Here is a 24,036-nt window from a genome sequence, read left to right on the forward strand (position 1 = left end):
GTATTTTGTTCCTTTTGAAAATTGGTTTCCAAAAGAAGAACTCATGAAGTTAGAGATGAAGCCGGGCATGGTGGCACACACTTGTAATCCCAGCATTCGGGAGGCTGAGACTGGAGGATCGTGGTTTGAGGACAGCCTCAGCTACTTAGTGAGGCCCTCTGCAACTTAGTGAGACCATGTTTCAAAACAAAGAATAAAAAATGGGGTAGGGGGTGTAGTTTGGAGGTTGAATGCCCCTGGGTTCCATCCCCAAACCCGCAAAAAAGTGGGAGATGCCTGTAAGATGGGGAGATGGGATTCTATACCTCATTGCTTGGGCTCTGGTAAATGGTTTTGAAACAGCACTTTCTGAGCCTCCCTGATCAGAAATAGAAAGAGCTGGAGAAAAATGGCATGGCAGAGACTGGGGAGAATGCTAAACATCGAGGGCCCCAGTGGCAGAAATAGTCAGTTTCTGCCTCTGCCACTGTGCCCAGCACAGAACCTGGCACAGGGGAATTATGTGTCAAGGGCATAATCCAATGGAAGGCTTGCAGTGTCACCAGGTGCCATGGCAAGGGTATATTTTGTGGGTTGAGCAGACCTTGTAGACAAGAACTTATTTCCAACTCTCTCACCCAAGCAAGGAAAGAATTTTCCATAAACAGTCAGCAGGGCACTGAAGGGGCACTCTAGATTGAAGGAATAGTATGGGAGAGAAGGAGAGCTGGGACAGGACTCTAAGTCAGGTGCCAGCGGGACGGCCCCTGAGAGGTCCCTTTGAGGACCTCACCTACAGTACACACCAGAGAGACTACATCTGAAGGCTGCCGCAGAACAGGCCAGTGATCGCAGATGGCAGAAGAAGCAGTGTCAACCTCTAGGAAAACACAGCCTTTCCCAGGTAAGATACGTTTAGTTTTTCTTTCCATACTCCCTCTTTGTCTGCAGCCCCAAAGAGAGAAGAGAGTGGGAACTAAAACAGTGTGTCAAAAGCAGATCATGGGCTGGGGAGGAGGTGGGGAGAATGCTTTGAATCTGAAATAAGATGGAGGTTTAAAACTGGATAAGAGTAAATTTTAATAATCAAAGGCAAGCAGAAAGTTATGGAATCTGGCCAAGGTATCATTAGTAGAAGAGAAAGAGCTTTGATGGAGCATGGCTGGAATTTATAATTTAGAACATCAAAACTGTTTTATATTTACACTGTGATGTCATTAAGATCCCCCCTACACACACACAGATACAAAGCTGTTACATCATATATCAGTATTAGTCAACAACCACAATCTGATGTACTCTTTGACAGTATCATAATGAGATTGCAAACCACCAGTTACTTTGGTAGCAATAATTTTTCTTTTTCTACACATCATACTATATTTAAATTCTTAGACTACTTAGAGTGCACTGAGCTTCATTTTCCTTTTGGTTTATGCCCACTCACTATGAAAGGTCAGCTCACCATAAAGCCATTGCCACCTTCTCTCAGGGTTGTCCTAGAACCATGTCAGCAGTGGGCTCTCAGAGACTCAACGTAAACGCACTATGTTATTATTCTCCTTGATTCTGACCTCTGGAGCATTCTTTCTACTATTTTCCTTCTCAGTCCCCTCCCTACTTCATAAGGTCCCTTGCTCAATTTCAGTCTCTTTTTATTTTATTTTTAAATCTCACACCCAGTGGACAGACCCTCTTCCAAGATTATACAAGTTTCTGCATCCATGGTATCTAGTGCCAAAAATATCATTTGTGTTACATGGAGTGGTGAATGCTCTGGAAAGACAGACAGCCTCTCTTCACACATTAATAAGAAATATAACTAGTGTCTTAAATAGAATTAATCATATCAACTGGTTTTCTTTGGCTTTCAGTCATTTATTAACTAATAAAAAGCTTATTTTAAGACTATTAAGTACTAGAGTATTTAGTTAGGTGGAAAAATATAATTTTCAGTGTCCCTTCAATTATCTTTCTTCTACAAAAATAACACTACTTCTTTAATATTTCTGCAGATCTTGGTAAGAGTTAATTTTTTCCCTTCTATACTTTCCAATTTCTTATCACTCCTTTGAAAAGTTGGTGCTTTAAATTAGAAGATGTATGCTTTGCCAAAAATTATGGGAAAATGTTCAGATAGCTTGATTATTTTCTATTGAGTTAGTTTTTCCAAAGAGCAGTTTCAGGTGAGTAGATATTTGAGAACCTCCTGCTGTTAGCTTTGCTTTTTGTTTTTATTAATTTCTTATCGTTCACATTTGCAGTTTCACCATATATTCTCCTATTGTTTTCTGAGTCCTCTTCTATCTTCCTAATTCTCACTGCCCACTTTTCTGTTTTGGATACCATCTACCTTTTACTAAGTAGGACTTCAGTTAATACCTGTTGAATAAATGAGCACACTGGGTTTTCAATCAAGGAAACAATGCATACGGGATGTAAAAGGAGTGTTGATTTTTAGAGGTGCAAAGTGCGATAAGTGTTATATACACACAGTATTTCAAATTGTATGAAAAGAGTTGAGGCAGAAGTATATGTTGCCGATTTTTCTTTCCCTGTGATGTGGGGAAGAAAAATCCATAAAAGTTGGGGCATTTTTAGTGATCAGAACCATCTGAACTGATTGTGGTAACTAATTTATTGTTACACGTAAACTTTCAGGCCATGCCTTAACTTGACTTTGTTTTTCAGTCAGTCTCTTCTCTCTTCATACTGTTGCTCTTCTTGTATCTGATCCTTCTCCTTTCCCACCCTCCCTCTATCCTCTGTCTCTGAGGGTCTTCAGCATTGACTAGGTGAAAAGGTCTATCTGGGTTTTATTTTTAAACTTTGGGGATGTCTGCTGGGCTTTCCCCAGAGGTGCTGTTCTATGGTGGCACTGAGTTTGACTCAGCTTTGGGAAGCTCTGCATTGGGATTCAGGATGAGATAACTCTATGTTCCTGTAGGAACCCCATGCTCTTGGAGTGCTCCTCATCGTCACGTGGATTGGGGCAGGAGCACAAGCCTCTTCCCCTTTCGTGTGGCATTTGAGAAGTTCAGTTCAATTACAGAGAGAGGAGGAAATGAGAGCACTTTCTCTTTAGCCTAGTACTCCATACTATGATGAATTATTTCAAGAAATTCCTGAAAAAAAATCTATCCTAATTTTTATTTACTAGGGGAATACAGATCTACTAATGAGGGCAAGAATAGTTTTCTCCTTGTTAGACTGAGGTATGTTAGTTTTGTAGTATTTTCCCTTCTGTCTTAAAAATGGGGGTACTTAATATTTATTCTCCTCAGCATTGGGGCTTTAGACTATGTTGAGAGTGTAGGAAAAGTCCTTTCAACATTCTATGATACTCAAGTAGAAATACAGGGCTATCTATGCCAACATTTGTGTGGGTTTTTAGAAGTAAAAATATGTGGAGCTGGGCGTGATGGCGCACACTTGTAATCCCAGCATTCGGGAGGCTGAGACCAGAGGATCGTGGTTTGCGGACAGCCTTAGCTACTTAGTGAGGCCTCTGCAACTCAGTGAGACCCGGTTTCAAAATAAAGAATAAAAAATACGGCAGGGGGTGTAGCTAGGGGGTCAAATGCCCCTGAGTTCCATCCCCAGACCCCCCCAAAAAGAAGTAAAAATATGTCATTACAATTTCTTATTGTCTACTATAAAACAAAGGTGATTTAAAACAAAGGTGATTGTTCTCCCAGTGAACAAGCTTCCATGTTTTGCTTGATCTACTCCTGTCTGCAAAGTTGCAGAGCTGTGTACCTGGATGCACCCGAGGTAGCCGTGCTGTGAGGCGATGTGGACAGCACTGTTGCCGTCCTGGTCCACTTCATCCAGTGAAATTCCTTGTTCTTGCATGAACTGAAGAAGCCACAGAAGAATCTTTTCCTATAAACACAAGAACACTTTGAATTAATGGAATGTCATGCAGAAAAGTCAAAAATAAAGACAGAAAAACAATCCTTTAACTTGTGATGAGTAAATAAAACTAACCTTATCTAAGCAAAAGAAATTTTATTTAGTAGGAACTGAAAAATCCTTGAACATCTGACTGAAATGCAAGAAAGAGGACCACATGGAGGGGTTTTAAGAGCAAGAAATTATCTTGGAAATGCTCCTGTTCTACTTACTTATTATCCAGATAGGGAAACATCTCCAGTAAGTTTCAGTCTTTTGTCAAAGTCATATAGCCAGACAGATCTGAAGCTGAAACTAGAATTCAGGTCTTTGGATTTCAAAAATCTCAAGGCATTGTTTTTACTACAATATTAAACTGCCTGTAGGCTTCAAGCATATTATCATAAAACCTTGAACTATTGAGATAACTAGCTTTTACTTTTAAATTTATAATTCTTAAACTATGCCTCCTAATCATATACCTCCAGCCAACGACAGACTTATAAAAAGAGGTGACAGGATAACTTCACTGAAATAAAACCAGAAACTTCTTTTATGTTCTGATCAAATATTGATGGTGTTTTAAAGGTATAGTTTTTTTTTTTCTTTCAATGTAAAGAAAGGGGGACCCAGAGCTCTGAACACAAAGCTTTCAAAAGCAAAGGCACAGAGCAGTCAGCATGTTTTGTCATAAGCTGTTTGCATTTTACCCACTGAGTGTTTTGTGGTTATTTCCATGTTATGCTTGGCTTTTTGAAGAAGCAGGGGGATGGGATTTCACTACTTTAAAATAGAAGAATTAAATATAAAGCTAAAAAAACACGAGAGTGGTAAAAACAACAGCATGAAGTTTAGTGGGTGGAATTTGACATTTAAAAAGATGATCATGTGTTTGAAATAGCCTTGAACTTCTTTCTTCTTAGCCTTTTAAAGGATTTTTTTTCCAGTTATTTGCTCAGACTGGTCATGAACTTTTATACTTTTCTGGATTAAATTTGCCTTTATCTTCTGAACATGCCAACTAATCTGCTAAAGGAATGTGGATAAAAACAGCCAACCCCTTTAATGTTTCACCCGTTGTGTTAGGAAGCAGGGCACTGTTTATGAAGGTATCTTGAGACATTAGGGATAGCCTGAACATTTGCACCACATGTTTTCCAAACGTTCAAACAGGGAGTAAGACCCCTCAAGAACAAGGGAACATGTAATCAATGTCTACAACCTCCCAGGAATGCACCGGGGAAAGAAGGGTGAGGGCTGCCAAAGCAGGCAGACTTTGTAGAAAGTGAAATGCCTGAGGGTCTCTAGAGAATGAGATGCAGAGAGCCTAGCGGGTAGGGCTCAGAGTTAGCTATCGGATAAGGATGCTCTGCTGTGGTTAACTCTCTTCTGATACAAACCAGGAAAAAGCTGGAGCTGACCTTTGGTCTGGAGCAGATAATATTTTCATATACATGAGGTAAACTCATTTCCTTTGCTTTTTTTAATCCAATAGGGTAAAAAATATTGGGTTACTTTTATTTGGAAAAGGATGACTGCACCATGAGATCTCAGCTCCTTAAAAATCTCAATGAGTAAAAGTGTCTAAGAATAAAACACAACCAACTTGTGTAAAGTCAGTGGCTAAGACTTATGGAAACCACACGATTCTACTGGGGGGAAGGATGGCCCCGCCACATGCAAAATGAACCCTCCCCAATGGGTCATGTTTAAGCTGTGGTGACTTTGTTGCTCCATGATATTAGATCAGGAACTCTTAAGACTATTCTTGAAGAGATTTCAGGGGATCATCCAATCCCCCAAACCTTACTTTATATACCAGAAAACTAAGGAAGAGGACATCTATGTGCTTCTTGACTTTTAGCAGCTTCTTTCTTGAGCAATTAAAGTTCAGAGGACTTGAAGGTATTTAAAAATGTGTCATCTTAACATTTCTTAACCTTTATGTCATGTAAATTTTCATATTTTTCAGATCAAATTCAATATGTTAGTTGATACTTCCATTTTATCACACAAAAATCGTTTTATACTAAAATCAGGATTTCTAACTTTGCAATGGGGGGTGTATGCAGTGGACTACTTCTTTTTATGAATTTTTCCTGTTGTAGAAGTCTGGAGGAGAATCTACAGCTTTTTTTCAGGAGTCTGGTTATTTGGGAGAACAAGACACATGAGGTCTCTCATAAGTCAAGAGGGAGAGTTGCTCTGGCTCCTGAGGGCTTTCCCTGCCAGGATCCATCTAGATTGTTATAATAACCTGCCTTATTTTCTTATGGTGGCAATTAGAGATCGTGCCCAATTCAGTATGCATGACCACTTTTGATTGTTCAGAACAAGACAAGTGTTTCCCAAGCACCTCAGAATTCAGTTTTGTGTTTTCCATAGGACAATTTACTTTCATTAGAAGGTAGGCAATTGGCTTCTCTATTGAGAATATTATAAGTAAAATCTTATATTTTTATAAGATATTCCCTATCATACCATGGAGAGGAGTACTGCCAAAAGAGACTGGCTGAGTTACAAACCTGGCTTTCTAATAATGCATATTTAGGATTTCTGAAATGGACATGAAGATGGCTAATACCTGGGTTTGGGTAAACGCATATTTGGCATCCATTCTCAGAGAAAAATATTCTGATTCTCAAAAACACACCGTGGAATTATTTATTTGATGAATAACACATAATGGTGTCTACCTTCCATCCTAGGTCTTTAATGCATGCGCTCCGTCTCTGTGTCTTTTGGGATGATATGGTGAAAGTAGATATAACTTAGGAATTTCATTTTTCTGTAAGTATTGCTTTTAGAGCGTATACAGTGCAGTCACATGGATGGAGAGGATCTTCTGTATTATTTCTGTTGCACAGAATGTGTTTCCAACTTACTTTTCATCCATCCACATATCCATCTACCCATTCAACTTGCATCTACTGACAAAAAAACTTCCTCATGTACTAATTTCCTTTTTATTCTTGATCATTTGGTAATCTGGTTTATTGTTATATTTTATGTGTTCCCAAAGGGAATGCAAGTTGTTTAAGGAGGCAATTAATATACACAATTTATGAGATTTGCTGGATAAAGTCTAATAAAATTTTTAATTGAAAAGCATGTTGCAGTTTTATTGCTGGTATCAATAAAATCTCTACAGTTGGTAGTGCATTTATAAGTTCTGAGAGAGTCAGCTTTGTTTGCAATAATGAATCATCAGATCTACTGTGCTATTGATTTTAAGATTCACTCCAGTTTTTGAGATGTTAAAATGTAAGGAAAAAATGGCCAGTAACAATTCCATACTGTCATTTACTGTAAGATAAATGTAGAATTTAGAGATGATAAAATGTGAGAAGGAAAAAGTGCTTGTCAGAATTGATTAAATAGGTTGATGCCCAAATGACTCTTTGGCAGATTTCTTTTATACTTAGGGTGAAATAAGTAAATAAATAATACTAATAGCAATAAAAACAATAAATCAGAAAATATACAAGAGTGGTAACAGCCAACATTCATCTGGTACATACAATGTTTTTTTCTCAGTCTTCAGAACAGCCAACCCTCTGAGGGAAGTTCTATTATTCCCTTAGAACAGCTGAAGAAAGTGAGGTCCAGGGAACTTTTTTCTTCTCTTTGTTTTTAACTTAATGCATTCAAGGCCACTGAACTAGTAAGTAGAGCTAGGATTAAGACCCAGACAGCTTGAATTAAGGACCTTCTTCATGACTCTGTTTTCTGTCTCTGAGTATGGATAGCCACAACTTCTCATTCCCCCATGGCCCCTGAGTGTAAATGACATGCTCTTTTTGTGGTCCATTGGTCAAAGAAATCATGTTAACTGCCTGTCAATCAGTGGCTTGTGGAGCTCTGGGTCAGTAGTGCTTTTCCTAAGTCAGTACATAGCAGATGGATGCTCATGTTGATCAAATGTTTTTCTATTTTTCTTTCATCTGCAACTGCAGCACTTTCAGATGGCTTACTTGTTTCTGCCCCTGGTCAGTGAAACAATAAAGTCAAGAGAATATGTTTTCTTTTCAAATTAGATTGTAGAACAACAAGAGCAACCATAACAGAGCCTGTAGAAGCATTCTATTTTCCCACACGCTTATCACTGCTCATGGCCATTCACAGGGATTGCTGAGCCTTCTATTTTTCAAAGAATTCCTTTTAAAAATATCCCCTAATGTACAGGATGTACATTAACCAACATATCAAAGACAATCACTAAGCCAAACATGAGAAGGAGGGAGGAAGGAGGGAAGGGGTGGGAATTGGGTAAGGGCTAATGAGGTGATGTGTGCATGTATGTCTCTATCATCTTGTACTCCATTAAGATGTATGACTACAATGCACCAATAAAAAAATAAAGTGATACATTAAAATATATATATATATATATATATATATATATATATATATATATATATGGGCAAACATTTAAAATGGAGAGTAAACTCAGTGTGGGCAAAAGTGCTCTTGGTAAAAGTTCCATGTTATGATATAGGTTGATTTTATAGAACACTGTCTTGACCAAATGTCACAAAAATGATTCAGAAACAAAAGGAATCACAGGTTTGGTGTTGAAAGTCACAAGAAGTCCAATGGACCAATGACCAATGCAGAATAGGCCAATGCCTCCAAGCAGCTGCAGGTGAGAAATTCTGCCAGACAATATAATCTGAACCTTGTGTTTGAATAAAAGAGCCCAAGTTACACAGGCAGTAGCTTTAGGTCAATACAATTTTATCTTAATTGTTTTGCCAGCAACATCCCTCTCAAGGGATGGCAAAGCAGGCCTGCCCAAGGACATCCTTGCTAGCTCCTGAGTCTCTGAGGCGTTCACTTTCATGCTTCCTGTGGCTGGTTCTGGGAGGGACAATTACTAATAAAATAATTGCACCCTCTGAGAACTGAAGTGTCCAGATGGAGAAAATAAATTCCTATCACCCAAAGATCTATCACTTCAGGAGACTACTAGAAACTGCTGCTGCCCCATGGAACTGGAACTTTAAAGGTAATTTTTACAAGAAAAAAGACACAAATTAGGAGTTGAATAAAGTCTATCCTTTAAGAATCTCTATGAGGGACAGGGGGCAACTAAAATAAACTACGAGAGGAATTTCCCTGGTACTATCCTTTCCAGAGGTATTTACTGAAGAAACAAAACCAGAACACATTCAAGTGCCTGCTTGATGTAGAAAACCTTACATATGCTGAATCCATTAGAGAACTGTTCAATAACAGTCTTCTTGTGAAAATATTAGCCTTGTAATGGTTCCAAGTTTAGCGTCTCTGCAGGTTATCTGTTACATAAGTGGCTATGGAGGCTGGAGGATGGCTAGACAGAACTCATACATCTAATGGGCTTTTACATTTTCCACTTGGGTAAAAAAGCTCCCCCTAAAAAAAGCTGGACTGCTCCCCTTGAAGCTATGTTTTAGGACATAAAATACTTATCAGCTTGAAATAACAATCTAAAGATTGATACTAGCATAAAGTAGACGTTTGACACAAATGGTTCACTAATTTCAATCCTGCTCTTCAAATAGGTCACTAATTTTCCTATTTTCCTTTACTTTATCTGGATAAGCTATAATATCACCCAGCCAGTTCTAGAAAGGGCACTCTCTCTCTCTTTTTTTTTAATCCCAACAGATTCAAAATTATGAGAAACTTGCTGTGAGTACTGAATAAAGAAATGGGCATATACAAGTAGACTCCCAAGACAAGAATGCCCCACGCCCAGGTATTTTACTTGGAGTCTCAGAAAGCCCTGTGATCTTTTCCTCTTTCCTTTGGCAAGCTACATTACAGGTATGGTGGCCTTTCTACCCACACCTGACAGTCCTCATTAGGTTTTATAAGCAAAGGTAATCAGGAACAAGGAACAATAACTCACACCATTTAATGAAATTCTGTTTTACATTGAAAATGATTTATGAATATTAGCAGTGATAAAATTTTTTTGATCATTTTAAATGCCTATTCTATACGATGGGGACAAAAATAGACTCTGACTCTGAAGTCAAGAAAATCAGAGCTGAGAGCATGTCTTCGCTCTTGGTAGCCACTACATTATGTGTGGGCCATTTAACGTTTTTCCTTCAATCTCTTAATCTATAAAATAGGGAAAGTAACTAGCCGTCATAGGGTGTACACCTCCAAGCCTGGCTTCATGCCATAGTATTTTCTTTTCTTCCTGCTTCTCCAAAATTCAGAAGTCGGCATTAAATTACAGGATCTGTTTTGTATTATCAATTTTAATTAATATCTAATTAACATTTTCCCATTAAATTCCACCATATGAATATAGCTTTATTATTCATCCAATAGTCTACTTTGGGATATTCAGGTTGTTCAAAACATTTTTTTTATTAAAAATGCTTCAACAAATATTTTTGCTTTTAAAAAGTCTTTAGATTACATGGAGCACAAAGGAAGACACTTAAAAATTCCATACCTGGCCATAGCAGCCTGCATAATGAATAAGGCTTGGAAAATCTTTAGAACAACTTAATTCTGCAATGGCTTCTGTTTCGCTCACCATCCAGCGTACACATTCCAACTGACCATTCTATATTTAAGAAAGAGAGAAAGACGTTTGAAATAATTCAGGATTGAAAAATATCTCTTAAGATGGAAATTTTACCAAGGGGAGATATCACGACATTTGGCTTTTATACCTGGTTTAATTATCAACTCTTATATTCATGATCTGAGGTTTTGGCTCTAAATCAGCTGCAAATTTTCTACTTAAATATATCTTCATAATTTTAATCTGTTGTTTTTTAAATCACACTATTGGGCTGGGGTGTAACTCAGTGGTAGAGCACCTTGCTAGCATGCTTGAGGCCCTGGGTTTGGTTCTTAGTATGGCAAAGAGTATAAATAAATAAAATCACTCTATTGAGATGTCATTTGCATCTTATAAAATGTGACATTTTGCCAGGCGTGGTGGTGCACGCTTGTCATCTACAAGCTTGGGAGGCTGAGACAGGAGGATCGCATAGGTTCGAAGCTAGTCTCAGCTACTTAGTGAGGCTCTCAGCAACTTAGTGAGACCGTTTCCAAATAAAATATAAAATAGGTCTGGGAGTATAGCCCAGAGGTAGAGAAGCCCCTAGGTTCCACCCCCAGTACCACCAAAGAAAAAAAAAAGTGACATTTTTAAAGTGTACATTTCAATAAACTTTGTCAAATACATATACTGCTATAACTATAAAGCCAATCAAGATAGAGAATATTTCCATCACCCCCAAAAGTTTGCTAGTATCCCTTGGCTCGCATCCTTTTCACCTTCGTTCCCGAAAACCACTGATAAGGTTTCAGTTACAAGAGATTAGTGTGTGAACTTTTGTGTCTGGCTTCTTTCTTCAGCATAATACCTCTGAAGTTCACCAAAACTGCTGCTTATTACCAGCAGTTTATTCCTTTTTATTCTGAGAAGTCTTCCTTTGTCTCACTATATTACAGTTTGTTTAGCTAATAACTTACTGATTAACATTTAGGTTGTTTTTGTTTTGGGGAATAGTATGAATAAAGTTGCTATAAATATTCTTTGTGAATATATGCTTTCATTTCCTCTGGATAAATGCCTAGGACTGGAAAATCTAGGTAATAGGGTATACATGTATTTGGCTTTATAAGGAGCTGTTAAGCCGGGCGTGGTGGCACATGCTTATAATCCCCGCACTTGGGAGGCAGAGACAGGAGGATCGCGCAGGTTCGAAGCCAGCCGCGCTGGCTTAAGAGACCCTGTTTCCACATAAAAAAAAAAGTATTAAAAAATAGGTTTGGAAGTGTAGCCCAGAGGTAGAAGGGCTTCCAGGACCCCTCTCCCCCAAAATAAGGAGGTGTTAAACTGGTTTCCAAAGAGAGGTTGACTATATTACCACGAGGACCATGTAAAATTTCAGTTATTTCCTATCCAAGCCAAAACAGTATTATCAGTTAACCAGCTATTCTTCAATTGAAGTTTGTAGACATAACAACTATTTTCCAACCCCAAACAAAACAGTGTATTTGATAATAAAAATTAACAAATTTGCATTTGAAATAAAAATCCATTAACCAGGTAAATATTTTACTTAATAAAATATTTAAAGTTAAAAAAATAAATATTCTTATGAATCATTCATTTTTAAATGATAATACTATTGATACAAAAAGTAGAACATTCATAACTTGTGCATTTATTAAAAATAAAAAGTGACTCTTAGCTAGGATCAAGAAGAAACATAAAGTAGAAGTAGACAAAAATAGTATTAAAATATGGTAGAAAATCTTCTGCTTAAGATTTTATTTGAATCTTCTGTAAATATTTTATAAAACCAAACATAACATTATTCTCATAATTTTTTTAAATTAAACTTCTTTCCTATCTTTAGACCACTGCTTTTTTTTTTTTTTTCATTTCTAGAGATGGAAACCAGGAGCATTCTACCTCCAAGCTCCATATATTTTTATTCTTTTTTTTTGTGTGTGGTCCTTGGGGTGGAACCCAGGGGTTTTTCTACCTCTGGGCTATACTCCCAGACTTATTTTATATTTTATTTGGAAACAGGGACTCACTAAGTTGCTGAGATCCTAAGTTGCTGAGGCTGGCTTTGAATTTGTGCGATCCTCCTGTTTCAGCCTTCCAAACACTGGGATTACAAGCATGAGCCACCATGCTCGCTAATTTCTTATTCTTTATTTTGAAACAGAGTCTCACTGAATAGCAAAAGGCCTCAATAAGTAGCAGAGGCTGGCCTCCAACTGCAATCCTCCTGTCTCATCCTCCCAAATGCTGGGATTACAGGCATGCACCACCACACCTGGCTTGGATTTTTTCTCTCAGGTACTGTGAGAGTTTCAGAAAGAAAATAAGACATGGAAACAGTTACAATACAGTCCACAAACACTTGCAGAGGATTTAAACTACCACTTGCCAAGTAGTGGGCTAGGTATATTCTACTGATCAACAACCCAGACTGACTCTGAAATGGATTTAAATCTTTAATCTACCACTTAGTTGCACTTGGACAAGTGACTTATTTTACCTTTATGATGTGCAACTGTCTCATTTGTGAAATACAGTAATGGTAACCACCTCATAACATCACCATGAAGATCAAATGAGATAAGCATGTAAGCTTACTAAGCACGGAATGCTGGTTGCCTTCTGCTATTAGAATGCTCTCCTGGATTCTCATAGTAACTCTGTGAGACAAATGAGACATTTAATTGGCTTTCTACTTTTCACAGCATGGGGTTTTAGACAAAGAGTTACTGTGGGCACAGAGCCAGGGAAGGATTCAAAGTAGTTAGCTCTTAAGCTTGTATAATAGGATTACTTTCTCTTTATTTTAGAGGCCTAACAGTTAACTTCTCAAAGTGAAAAACTCTATTATAAAAGTAAGACAGAAGTGGTAATCTGCTCATTCTTCACCAGCTCCTTTTTGGATAACAGGATTTCCAGTCAACAATTCCCAACTCTCACCATTGACATTCTGTTCTCTCTTTTTGAGGTACAGTTATGAGTCACAAAAGGATGCTCTGTCAACTGGCTATACTACAGAAGTCCCATGAGATTACAATGGAGCTGAAAAAGTATGGCACATACAATTATGCATAGTATATAATAATTGATAATGATAATAAGCAGCTACGTGGCTGGTTTATGTATTTGTTATACTATATTTTTATCATTATTTTAGAGTGTTCCATGACTTATAAAAAATGTTTACTAATAGTACTTGTATTAAGCTGTACGCAGCCTCATACATCGTGTGCTACCTGTATCTCTTGACTGCATCAGGAGGCTGCTTTGAGTGACCTAATCATCTGTTTGCCTAAGTGTACTCTAATGTTGGCACAGAACAAAATCACCTATCAATGTGTTTCTTAGAGCACATCATCACTTAGTAACGCTCGCCTGTAGTTGCTTGATCAGGTGTGTGCTGCTGTTGTTCCCTGTGCTCCTGTTGCCCGGGTAGGCTGGGTTTGGCGATGCAGACCGTGGCAGGAGACCAGGAAAAGAGTTTGAGGTCCTCTCTGCTCCTGATCCCCTCTACAGGGCTGTTATTAGCCTAATGGGTCCCTCCACCGTGTAAAGGTCTGCGGTCAGTCAGTCCTTCCTAATCATCTCTCTATTCCAGGTTCTTAGACCCGCTCCTTCCCAGGCCCTCAGCTTTGGGTGGTAACTGCACCCTGGCTGTTGCTGACTCCAGGGTGGTGTGCTTTCCTTCCTCGACTCTTCCACACTTTAGTGTATAATCATTTTAAACTTTCCTTAAATTTTAATTTTGCAATGTGAGGATGCCAATGTTTCCTATCAGAATTAAATGAACAAACAAACCTACTATACACTAAGCTTCCTTCCCTGTGAATAATAAAAAAAAAGGAACGTGAACTACATTTTTTTTTTTTTTGTGGTACTGGGGATGGACCCACGGGCACTCTACCTCCAAGCTACACAAGCTACACCTCAGCCCTATTTTTTAGTCTTTTTTGAAACAGGGTTTCACTGAGTTGCAAAGGGCCTTGCTAAGTAGTTGAGGCTGTGTGCGAACCATGATCCTCCAGTCTCCGCCTCTTCGATGCTGGAATTACAAGCACGTGCTTCCATGCCCGGAAACATTGATCATTTATGAGGCAAGATGCTTTATATAAATTGGTATTTACATAAAACACAGGAATATGAGGCAACGTTTTAGTAATTTGAGTCTCATCATTCTAACTATATTAAAGGTTTATTTTTAATTATCTTTTCATAAAACTAAATTTGGCTCTGTTGATTTTTATTATTTTTCTTTCTTCTATATCATTTGTTTCCACTCTGATTTTCATTATTTCCTTCTTTTTGCTTGTTTTGGATTTAGTTTGCTCTGCCTTTTCTAGTTTTCTAAGGTGGAAGACTAGGCTACTGATCTGAGATCTTTCTCTTTCAAAACTCTTCCCCCTCTTATAAGTCTCCTTTAAACATATCATTAGCTGCATCCTTTAAGAATTGTTTATTTTTACATTCAAACCCAAATATTTTCTAATTTTATTGTGACTTCTTCCTGGCCTACTGATTATTTTAGGGTGTGCTAACTCCACAGCCTTGTGAATATACCAAATTTCTTTATGGTATTGGTTTCTAGTTGCATTCTATTATGATTGAAGTGCATAACTTTGTATTCCAATCCTGTTAGGTCTACTGAGATTTATTTTATAGCCTAAAATATAATCTATCCTAGAGACTGCTTTCTGTGTTCCTGAAAATACTGTTGCTGGGAAGGATGTTCTTTCAGCTGATTGTCAGATCTGGTTAGTCAAAGAAGAAACATTTTTTTTTTCTTTTGGTGGTACTGGGGTTCCTGGAAACCCTTTTACCTCAAGGCTACACTCCCAGACCTATTTTTTAAAATATTCTTTTTGTTCGGAAACAGGGTCTCTTAAGCCAGCGCGGCTGGCTTCGAATCTGCACGATCCTCCTGTCTCTGCCTCCCAAGTGCGGGGATTACAAGCGTGCGCCACCAAGCCCAGTTGAGAAGAAACATTTAAAAAAATGAAATGCTATTTAAAAGTCAGGAAAACAGTATTTTACTACTCTGAGTCTGAAACCATTATCACTTGCCATAAGTATAAATACCAAGGAAACAAACAAATAAAAAACATGATTATGTTCTAGCAGGAACTTTTTTCCTGTCAAACTCTCTAGGCTTGGGGCCACTCACTGTATGTTAAGATGGACATACATTTGTAGTTTTGTCACCACACTAACACTTTGCTTTTGTGCTTCATCAGAATGACTAAATGAGAAATGAAAAGGCAATTGCAGGTTTTTTCTTTTTTTTACTGCAGGTCTGTTTAGCTCCTAAAATAATTTCTTAGTTTAGTTCTATTTTAGAAAACAGACTTCTGTAGAAACCAGACCTTTTAGAAATCTTTTTTCCAATTACTTTGCTTAAGCACTTCCAAAGGGCGCTCAATAACGTCTTGAACTCCCAGAATATCTACTCTTGGGTCTCCTAGAAAGCACTCAATAAGTTCTGCATGTAACTGGTATAATTTATTATGTTCTATTTAAGGAGTTTATGAGTAGGAGAGAGGTGTTCTTAAACTCCTGTTTGACATTAAAGCCCTTTTTCTCAGGTAATCTTTTTAAATGATACCTTGTCTCTCACTCCACTTACTGTCAGCCAAGAGACTTATGCCTGTTTGCACCAAGTGTGTTTGTCTTTAATAACAACGGGGCTCTCAGAACTGTGTTTAATGAGGTGAAACATCATCATCAACCTGGTACTATTGTTCAAGACAAGGTCCATAAAATGGAAGAATGATGACTTAGGATTCTATCAAATTCATCAGTGTCTGTCAAAGTATGCTGAATGGACTGAGGTGGGACTTGTGTCCAGACAGATTTATAAAGGGGATGACACTGTTTACAAAATATTGATACTTATTGCTTTTACAAATTCTAGATTAAGTAATGGGGCAGAAGAACACTTCTCTTTCACATATTATTCCAGAAACAAAGTATGAGATGTCTGTGATCCCAAATCTGCAAATGCTTTTGAGTGTTATGGGTTTGATAATGCTTATCATTCAAATTAAAACAAGAAATTTATATAAGTTGGCAGACTGCATACATGATGGCAATGCTAGGTTGACTGCAGAAATTTAGGAATTAACATCTAATATATGATAAGGCAGAAGGTGTTTATACTAAAGTTTGGTTTAATGACTCACTTTTCTCCCTCTCTTCTTTCTTTCCTTCCTTCCTTCCTTCCCTTTTCCTCTCTCCCTCCCTCTTCTTCCTTCCTTCCTTTCTTCCTTTCTCCCTCCCTCCCTATGTCCCTTTCTCTCCTTTTTCCACTTGGTACTAGGGATTGAACCTCTGGGCATCCTACCTCTGAGCTACATCCATCCCTATTTTATTTTTTATTTGTAAACAGGATCATGCTAGGTTGCTGAGAATCTCACTATGTTGCTGAGGCTGTCCATGAACTTGCGATCCTCCTGTCTCATGTGCCACCATGCCTGTCCCTTATGTACCTTTCTACTCAAGGATTTTAAATCTATCAAAGCAAGCACTAGAGCATATAAACTAACAAAATTGTTTCCATGCAATTACATAATTAGTAGATACCCAAAACTCTGCCATTAGAAACACTAAGAACTGTATTTTATAAACACTGAAACATCAAGATAAATATCAAAATCTTTTAGCATTTTAAGAATACTTTTGTCACTAACACAAACCTATTGATGACCACCCCGACCCCCATCTTTCCACAGGACTTTATCATAGGACTAGATCCTAAAATTTCCAGCCTGTACTGGTTACTGAAAACATGGATCACAGCTCTTTAAGATTGGGTAATGTGCCTTGTTCAAATTTGTATTGCCAGCACCTAACAGTACTTGGTAGAGTTGGTACACAATATTGAATTGAACTATACTAAACTTTGACTTCAGTGTGTGTGTGTGTGTGTGTGTGTGTGTGTGTGTGCATGTGGCACTGGGAATTGAACCCAAGGGCATTCTACCACCAAGCTACAACCCTAGCCCTATTTTTTATTTTTATTTTGAGAGAAGTTCTCCTTAGGTTGATGAGAGTCTCACAACTTGCTGAGGATGTCCTCAAACCTACAATTCTCAGATCTCATTCTCCAAATATTGCTATTACAAGCATGCGCCACCATGACCTCTATTTTGACTTCACATTTGATTTCTCTTTTTCATGAGGTCTGCTGAAGTTCATCTCTTGACTGGACACAGCGTCATTCACAATGAAAGGACAATGACATCCACCAGAGTCATAGATTTCTTAATTTATATAGAAAATTCTAGCCAGGTGTGGTGGCGCACGCTTGTAATCCCTGTGCTTGGGAGGTGGAGATCCAGGAGGATCACGCAGGTTCCAAGACAGCCTCGCTGGCTTAAGAGACCCTATTTCCAAATAAAATATAAAATAGGTCTGGGAGTGTAGCCTGGAGGTAGAAGGGTTCCATCCCAGTACCACCAAAAAAAAAAAAAAAAAAAAAAAACTTTACTATTTTTGCCACTGAGAAAAATAAAATAAAACATATTTTTAATATATAAAACTTTACTAAGTGGTAAGAAAATTAAAGATATAAAATTAAGCTTTGTGCTGGGCGTGGTGGTGCATGCTTGTAATCTCTGTGCTTGGGAAGCTGAGACAGGAGTATCGCGCAGGTTCAATGCCAGCCTCAGCTGGCTTAAGAGACCCTGTTTCCAAATTTAAAAAAATATAAAAAATAGGTCTGAGAGTGTAGCCTGGAGGTAGAAGGCCCCTGGGTTCCAGCCCCAGTACCACACACATACAAAAAAATTAAGCTTTGCTTCAAAGATATATTAGAGTAGAAAAATAATTGGTTGTTTTTTAAATGTGATGTGTTCTTTTTTTTGAGTGTGTGTGGTACTGGGGGTTGGATACAGTGGCATTCTACCTCCAAGTCACACTCCATCCCTAGGGAACAATGGTCTCTCTAGATTGCTGAGAGTCTCACTAAATTGCTGAGGCTGGTCTCCAACCTGTGATTTTAATGTCTCCGCTTCCCAAGTACGAGGATTATAGGTACATGCTACCACACCTGAATGCAACATATTCTTTAGTGAATCCACAAGTAGGTTTCTTTAACTAGTAAGTTCCCCTCGTCAGTACTGATATAATCCCATTTATAAAAATTGTGATTGTTTTGCTTTGAGAAGATACAAATATTATGAAAGCAAAGAACATATGCAAAATTTCAAAATCTATTCTCTTTCCCTGAACTGAACTTCTGGCTTTTTAATACATGTGACTGGATTCAACATTTATTTGCCAAAGATCTTAAAAGTAATTTTAGTTTAATAGCTAACCTTTTCATGATATGTTATATTTTACAGAGTACTCACTGCTATGCAATAAAAGTCCATGTTTTCTTGTATTGTGGTTTCCAAGTTTTAACTCTATTCTAGTTGGCATTAATTTGCGTAGTTTTTGACAGCATAGTATGCTCTGAAAGAACTAAATGCAAAATTCACACTAATATTCTAAACAACCCTTAATACTGAAGACATTAAACTTCAGATCTGATCCATTAAAAGCCCACTTTATTATCTGAAATACTCCTGGGTGCTATCATCCCTTAAAACACACCTTCTCCTCATTTGTCTCAGTCATTATTTGTACATTAGAAAATGTGACAGGGTCTCTGATCCAGGTGTGGTTAGGAATCTAAATTGCAGTCACTACGAATTACACAATCCCTGAGCACTGCAACAGATCATTCCCTCTCCCTCTATTGGCTGACTTGAAACTCATTGCTATTGGACAATAACTTGGAATGCAGTCTCAAAATCTCAAAGAAGTTAGTAATGGAAACAATTCGTCTCTTACATGCAATGTGTTCATTTGCTATTCACTTGATAAATTTCTCTCTCTCTCTCTCTCTCTCTCTCTCTCTCTCTCTCTCTCTCTCTCCTAACATCTTAGCTCAAAAGGAATCTTAAAAATAATAGAAATCCAACTTTTAGCCAGGGAGGGCCCAGCCCCAGCCTGTCACCTTGATGGCCAGGCCTGCCGGAGTCAGCTTCTCCGTGTTCCGCTCACTGAGGCAGTCTTCTCCCATCAAGGAAGTGAGGTGCTGCAGACATTCTGCGTGGCCCTGGGATGCTGCAATGTGTAACAGGTTGTTTCCATTTTCATCGTGAATTTTGTCTAGATTGTCTGCAGCTAGGTGTGGCTGTAAAAAATGTAAGATTAGAAAATTTAAGCCAACAAATAAGAATAAGATGCTGTGGGGGGTTGGGGTTCCCTGGACACTGGGGAGGAAGATGTGAGCATCTGGTTGGCAGCATGGGAATCTAGAAAGTCAGAGTTCCTTGCTATTGTTTGTTGTTACAATATGCTTTAGAACATGAGTGCTCAAGAGGCAGCTCTTCATGGGAGACATGGCAACAGGGCTACAGCCAACAGCTGTGGAGGCCTTAGGTTGGTTTTCTAAACTGCAGTGACATTTAAGATAATGGCAGATTCCATGTCTGTTCCCACTTGATGGCTAAATACCAAGAGCTGGGCTATGTCATATTCCCTGCTGTAAGTTTAATGAATGAACAAACTACTTGTTTCATCCTGTTGGAATTGTGGAGAACTGGCTTTGACTGCAAATTGCATAGCAATTGCTGTTATTAGTGATCTCTCATAGGCACCAATAGATACCATCACTCTCCACAACTCCTGGGGGTAGCTGGAGGTGAATCAGACTCTAGTGAACTTGAGTCCCCAGAGTATGAAGTGGTTGACAGAAGCTACTGAGTGAATGAGCAGTGTTCACAGTTGACACGAATGGAAATGGGAAGAACAAAAAAAAAAAAAAAAAAGGGATGAGCCAAAGAGAACTAGAGAGAAGAGCAAGGAGAAAGGAAAAATATACCTTCAGGAGAAAAAAAGTACTGCTTTATTTGATAAAATTATTCACTCATATTGCCTCCTGTGGCAATATTTCAGATACTAGGCAGAGGACATTGTGCTTTATCTAAGTATAGATTCACACTAAGTAAAATTACACTGCCAAGAAGCAATGGTTTTCTTGAATGAGACTTTAATTAGCATCATAGTATGAGCCCAGGCCGGCTACTGTTTGATCCATGTCTGGAAGCCAGGAAAGAACAATGCAGGCAGATGGAGTGCAATTTCAGTTGAGCTCTCTGAGCCCAAGCAGAACAGACTTTTCTTGCATTATGTCACTCTGTGTCTAGAGTCTTTGGAAATGCTTCTTCTTGCTCCCTAGACATGCAGAGCTGGAAGTAAGTAAAAACTCCATGTGGGTCAGAGGGCAATCAAGCTCTAGGGTGGGCTTCTAACTGCAAATGCTTTTTAAACATCTTGGTCCAATTCTTCTGAATAATGATCAGGACAAAACAGAAGACTCTCTGTTCACATATTTGGCAGGTCTGACATCAACAAGGAACCAGCATCCCCACAAATAACTGAGTGGGAGCATTGGGAACCATTTAAAAAACAGAAAGAAAGACATTAAGATTCAATGAAAGAAAGTGCTGGGCTCTCTTTGTTTTGTTTTTGTTTTAGGTAAAATATCTTTATTCCAGTTGCACTCATGTGAAATTAAAACAATTCTTTCGATAGCCTTGTTTTTCTCTCTTTTTTGTTTTAAAACTCAGATGCTTAGATCTCCCAACTAAACCCACAAGATTGAACAAGAAGTTAAAAAGTAAAAATGAATGCATTTTCTATTAAGAATGGAGCTGATAAAAAATGGAGGGTCTAGGTTATTAATATGTATACCAAACTAGGTTATACTCACCAGGAGAGATATCTGTCCTTCTCTAACAATATTCAAGATGCTTTTGACTTTCTTCAGATGCTCACTCCTTTCTTCTGGGCCTTGGGAGCGGACCCGGTTCATCCCATTGAGCTGTTCTTCAGGCTGAGACTCTGTTGCAGATGACTGCAGGTGCAAGGCCCTGAGCTGGCAGTCCGGCATGGTCTTCTCAATTTTTCTACTATGTGGATCACTAAAAGCCTTGTTTAAGAAGTCTTTACTCTGGCTATCTGACTCATATGCAGAGCCACATTTAAGCAGAGGAGGTGAGCTCTCAGGTTCGTCCGTGGAGAGCTTGTGCTGCTCGCGGAGGACAGCAGATGCTTTTCTCAAGTGGGGACTCTTCACGGGAGAAAGAACGCAAAATGGCGTCATGTTGGATGGCGAGCCCTCGGTGCTCCCTGCAGAGCCAGCTTTGCCAGAAAGGCCATTGATGGTTGTACATAAACCCAAAATTCTTTTTTCTGAAGTAACCTTGGTAAAAGAGGCAAGCTGCTGACTGGATTTAATGTAAGGCACGTCCAGGATCTCATCCATGTCAAGGTCATAGTGCTCCAGTTCACCCAGTGCAGAGCTGGGCTCAGAGCTTTTACCTGGCAAGCCCCCCACTCCATCGTCAGGGCCCAGCTCCTCAGACTGGGGGCCCTGGTTAGACTCATCTCCTTTCTGGTACTCCACTTTATGGTTCTTTTGGTCATCATTTTCATTGTTCTCTAGAGTCTCTGGCTGATGTTTCAGTGGGGAAACCCGCTTCACTGGGCGGAACTTACTGTATACATCAGCGATTCCCGTGGGCTTTTGCGTGTTTGTAATGAGAGTCGAGACACCACAGTTCCAGCTTGAGCTAGAAACTGCTTTAAAAAAAATCAAGGGAAGATAATTATATTGGGATGCTGAGGACATCTTGGTCATGCAGGCAGACAGGATCCACCCACATTGTGCTAAATTTAAGCCCCTGTATAAAGGGATGACTTCCAGAGGACGCATATCTATAAAACAAACAATTCCTACTTACCAATGGAAAATGGAATGATCAAGCAAAGTCATGACATACTGGCAAAGTTAATTAGGGCAGCAATAATGGTAAAAACAGGTAGATAAAGTGAACTTAGATATTTAGGTTTATTCATTGCACAGATTTATATCCTTGGCAGGATTTCATTATTTGCTACCACTCTGGAAAATGAGACTAGAAGATAGGATGTTTGTATTAAATGAACTTCTAAACTATATTAGGGAAAAAGAGATATAAGCACATACATGTGTCTGCACATGCATATACACAAACCTCTAATGCTTAAAAAGTCCTATATAGAGAAAGGTTAAGTTATTTAATATTGTACAAACTCAAACTGTGATCTACTGGGTGGGTAATTCACTAGTACTCCATTAGATGTTTAGAGAAAAATAGAAAATAATAGAGCGAACAGGTGTTTACTGGACCATTATAGACAAGCCATGGCTGGGTCAACCCCACCAGACTGAGTATTCTAAGTCCACTATGATACAGGGTACCTCATGGTGCCTCCTGGCATACAACATAGCCAGGTGATACACTAAGACTTCATGACAAAGTGTGCCCTTTAAGATTTAATGCCACCCTCCACTGTTAGGAAAGCTGGAAATAAACAGAAGGAAGAGAAAGTTGTAGAGGGAGGATGGAAGAGGAAGACTACTCTTCTCTTGCTTTGCATGGAAAATGAAACAGCTAAGAGATGAAAGATAAGAATCATCACATCTCCCACTTAGCCTCACTGTAAAGCCACTTTGTACATCCTCTTGGGGCACACAGATGAAGCAGCAAATGCGTCCTAGACCATGATGGTGTTGCCTCTCTGAGACATTCCACTTGTAGATAACAAGTGGGATGTAGATAACAAGCTTTTGGAAGCTTACGGGCCACTCATTTACAGGTTCCTGCTCTCCTGCTACTTAATTTACACTATCCTCCACCAAAGAGATGAGATTTCAGGGCATGCCCTCTAACTAGTGATCTCTAATATATCTCTTTTCTCCGGAACAAAAGCAGGTATACATGTGTGAACTTTGTTATTGGGTACAACCAAAGAGTAAAAGCACCTGAGACAGGTGTGTGTACTTGGGTCTGTAACTTCTAAAACAGCCTCTGGCTAACAGTGATTCTTGGTGTAAAAGTACTCATTATTAAAATTCCCTCACTTTAGGCTCCTAATTATATTTCTTCTTGCCTGAATGTGTCCCAAAGGGATTCAGAAAAGTTACAGAAATGAGAGTGAGCATTCTGGGCCTGAATTCTGTATAATTATGAGTTCTGTTCTCACAATGATTTCAGAGGATCTGCACTATGAGGTCCATATCAATGAGGCCTTTCTGGCTCTGGTACTTTAGAATCTAAGAAGAGAATACTACCAGTTGTGGAAGAGAGGCTGGTTTCTCTCCAACAAGTAACGTAACAGAGAATGTCCAGAGAAGAAGGAAGGATCTAGATGGCCTCAGACTGCTGCTTTTCTTCTCTCTTTTTGGCAGGAGTTCTTAGTTGTACACAGCGTCTGCCCCAGAGCAAACAATTAACAAATGCAAGTATGTGAATTTGAATCTCACTTTGTACAACACATTAAATCTTTTAAAATGCACACAGTGCATCCTTCTGAGGGATTTACAGCTTAATTTCATAGGGGACAACAGTACTGTTAATAAGCTCAGAGGAGTGATAATCACCAGTAAGAACTAGATTTCTACAGTTATTTATGAAATGTACATATGCAAAGACAAAGACTAATTCCAGTTGGTCTCTTATAAATTTAAAAGTTTCCTATCTTTTATATGTCCTTCCCTCTCTCTAAAAATGCAAAGCTATGAAAAATTAATGTCT

General features: G+C 38.6%; 1 protein-coding gene across 1 annotated transcript in view; it reads right to left on the minus strand.

The window, feature by feature from the left end:
* Positions 1-24,036, minus strand: part of SNCAIP (synuclein alpha interacting protein) — a gene marked incomplete at both ends in the record, with an annotated part of 74,698 nt that overhangs the window by 21,869 nt on the left and 28,793 nt on the right. Inside the window, 4 exons of the mRNA XM_080698412.1 lie at positions 3,739-3,864; positions 10,328-10,441; positions 19,407-19,586; positions 21,168-22,036. Coding sequence (XP_080554538.1) covers positions 3,739-3,864; positions 10,328-10,441; positions 19,407-19,586; positions 21,168-22,036 — 1,289 coding nt within the window. The remainder of the gene's footprint in view (positions 1-3,738; positions 3,865-10,327; positions 10,442-19,406; positions 19,587-21,167; positions 22,037-24,036) is intronic.

Source organism: Muscardinus avellanarius (assembly GCF_963383645.1).
Source record: "Muscardinus avellanarius genome assembly, chromosome: 7".
Taxonomy (NCBI): Eukaryota; Metazoa; Chordata; class Mammalia; order Rodentia; family Gliridae; genus Muscardinus; species Muscardinus avellanarius.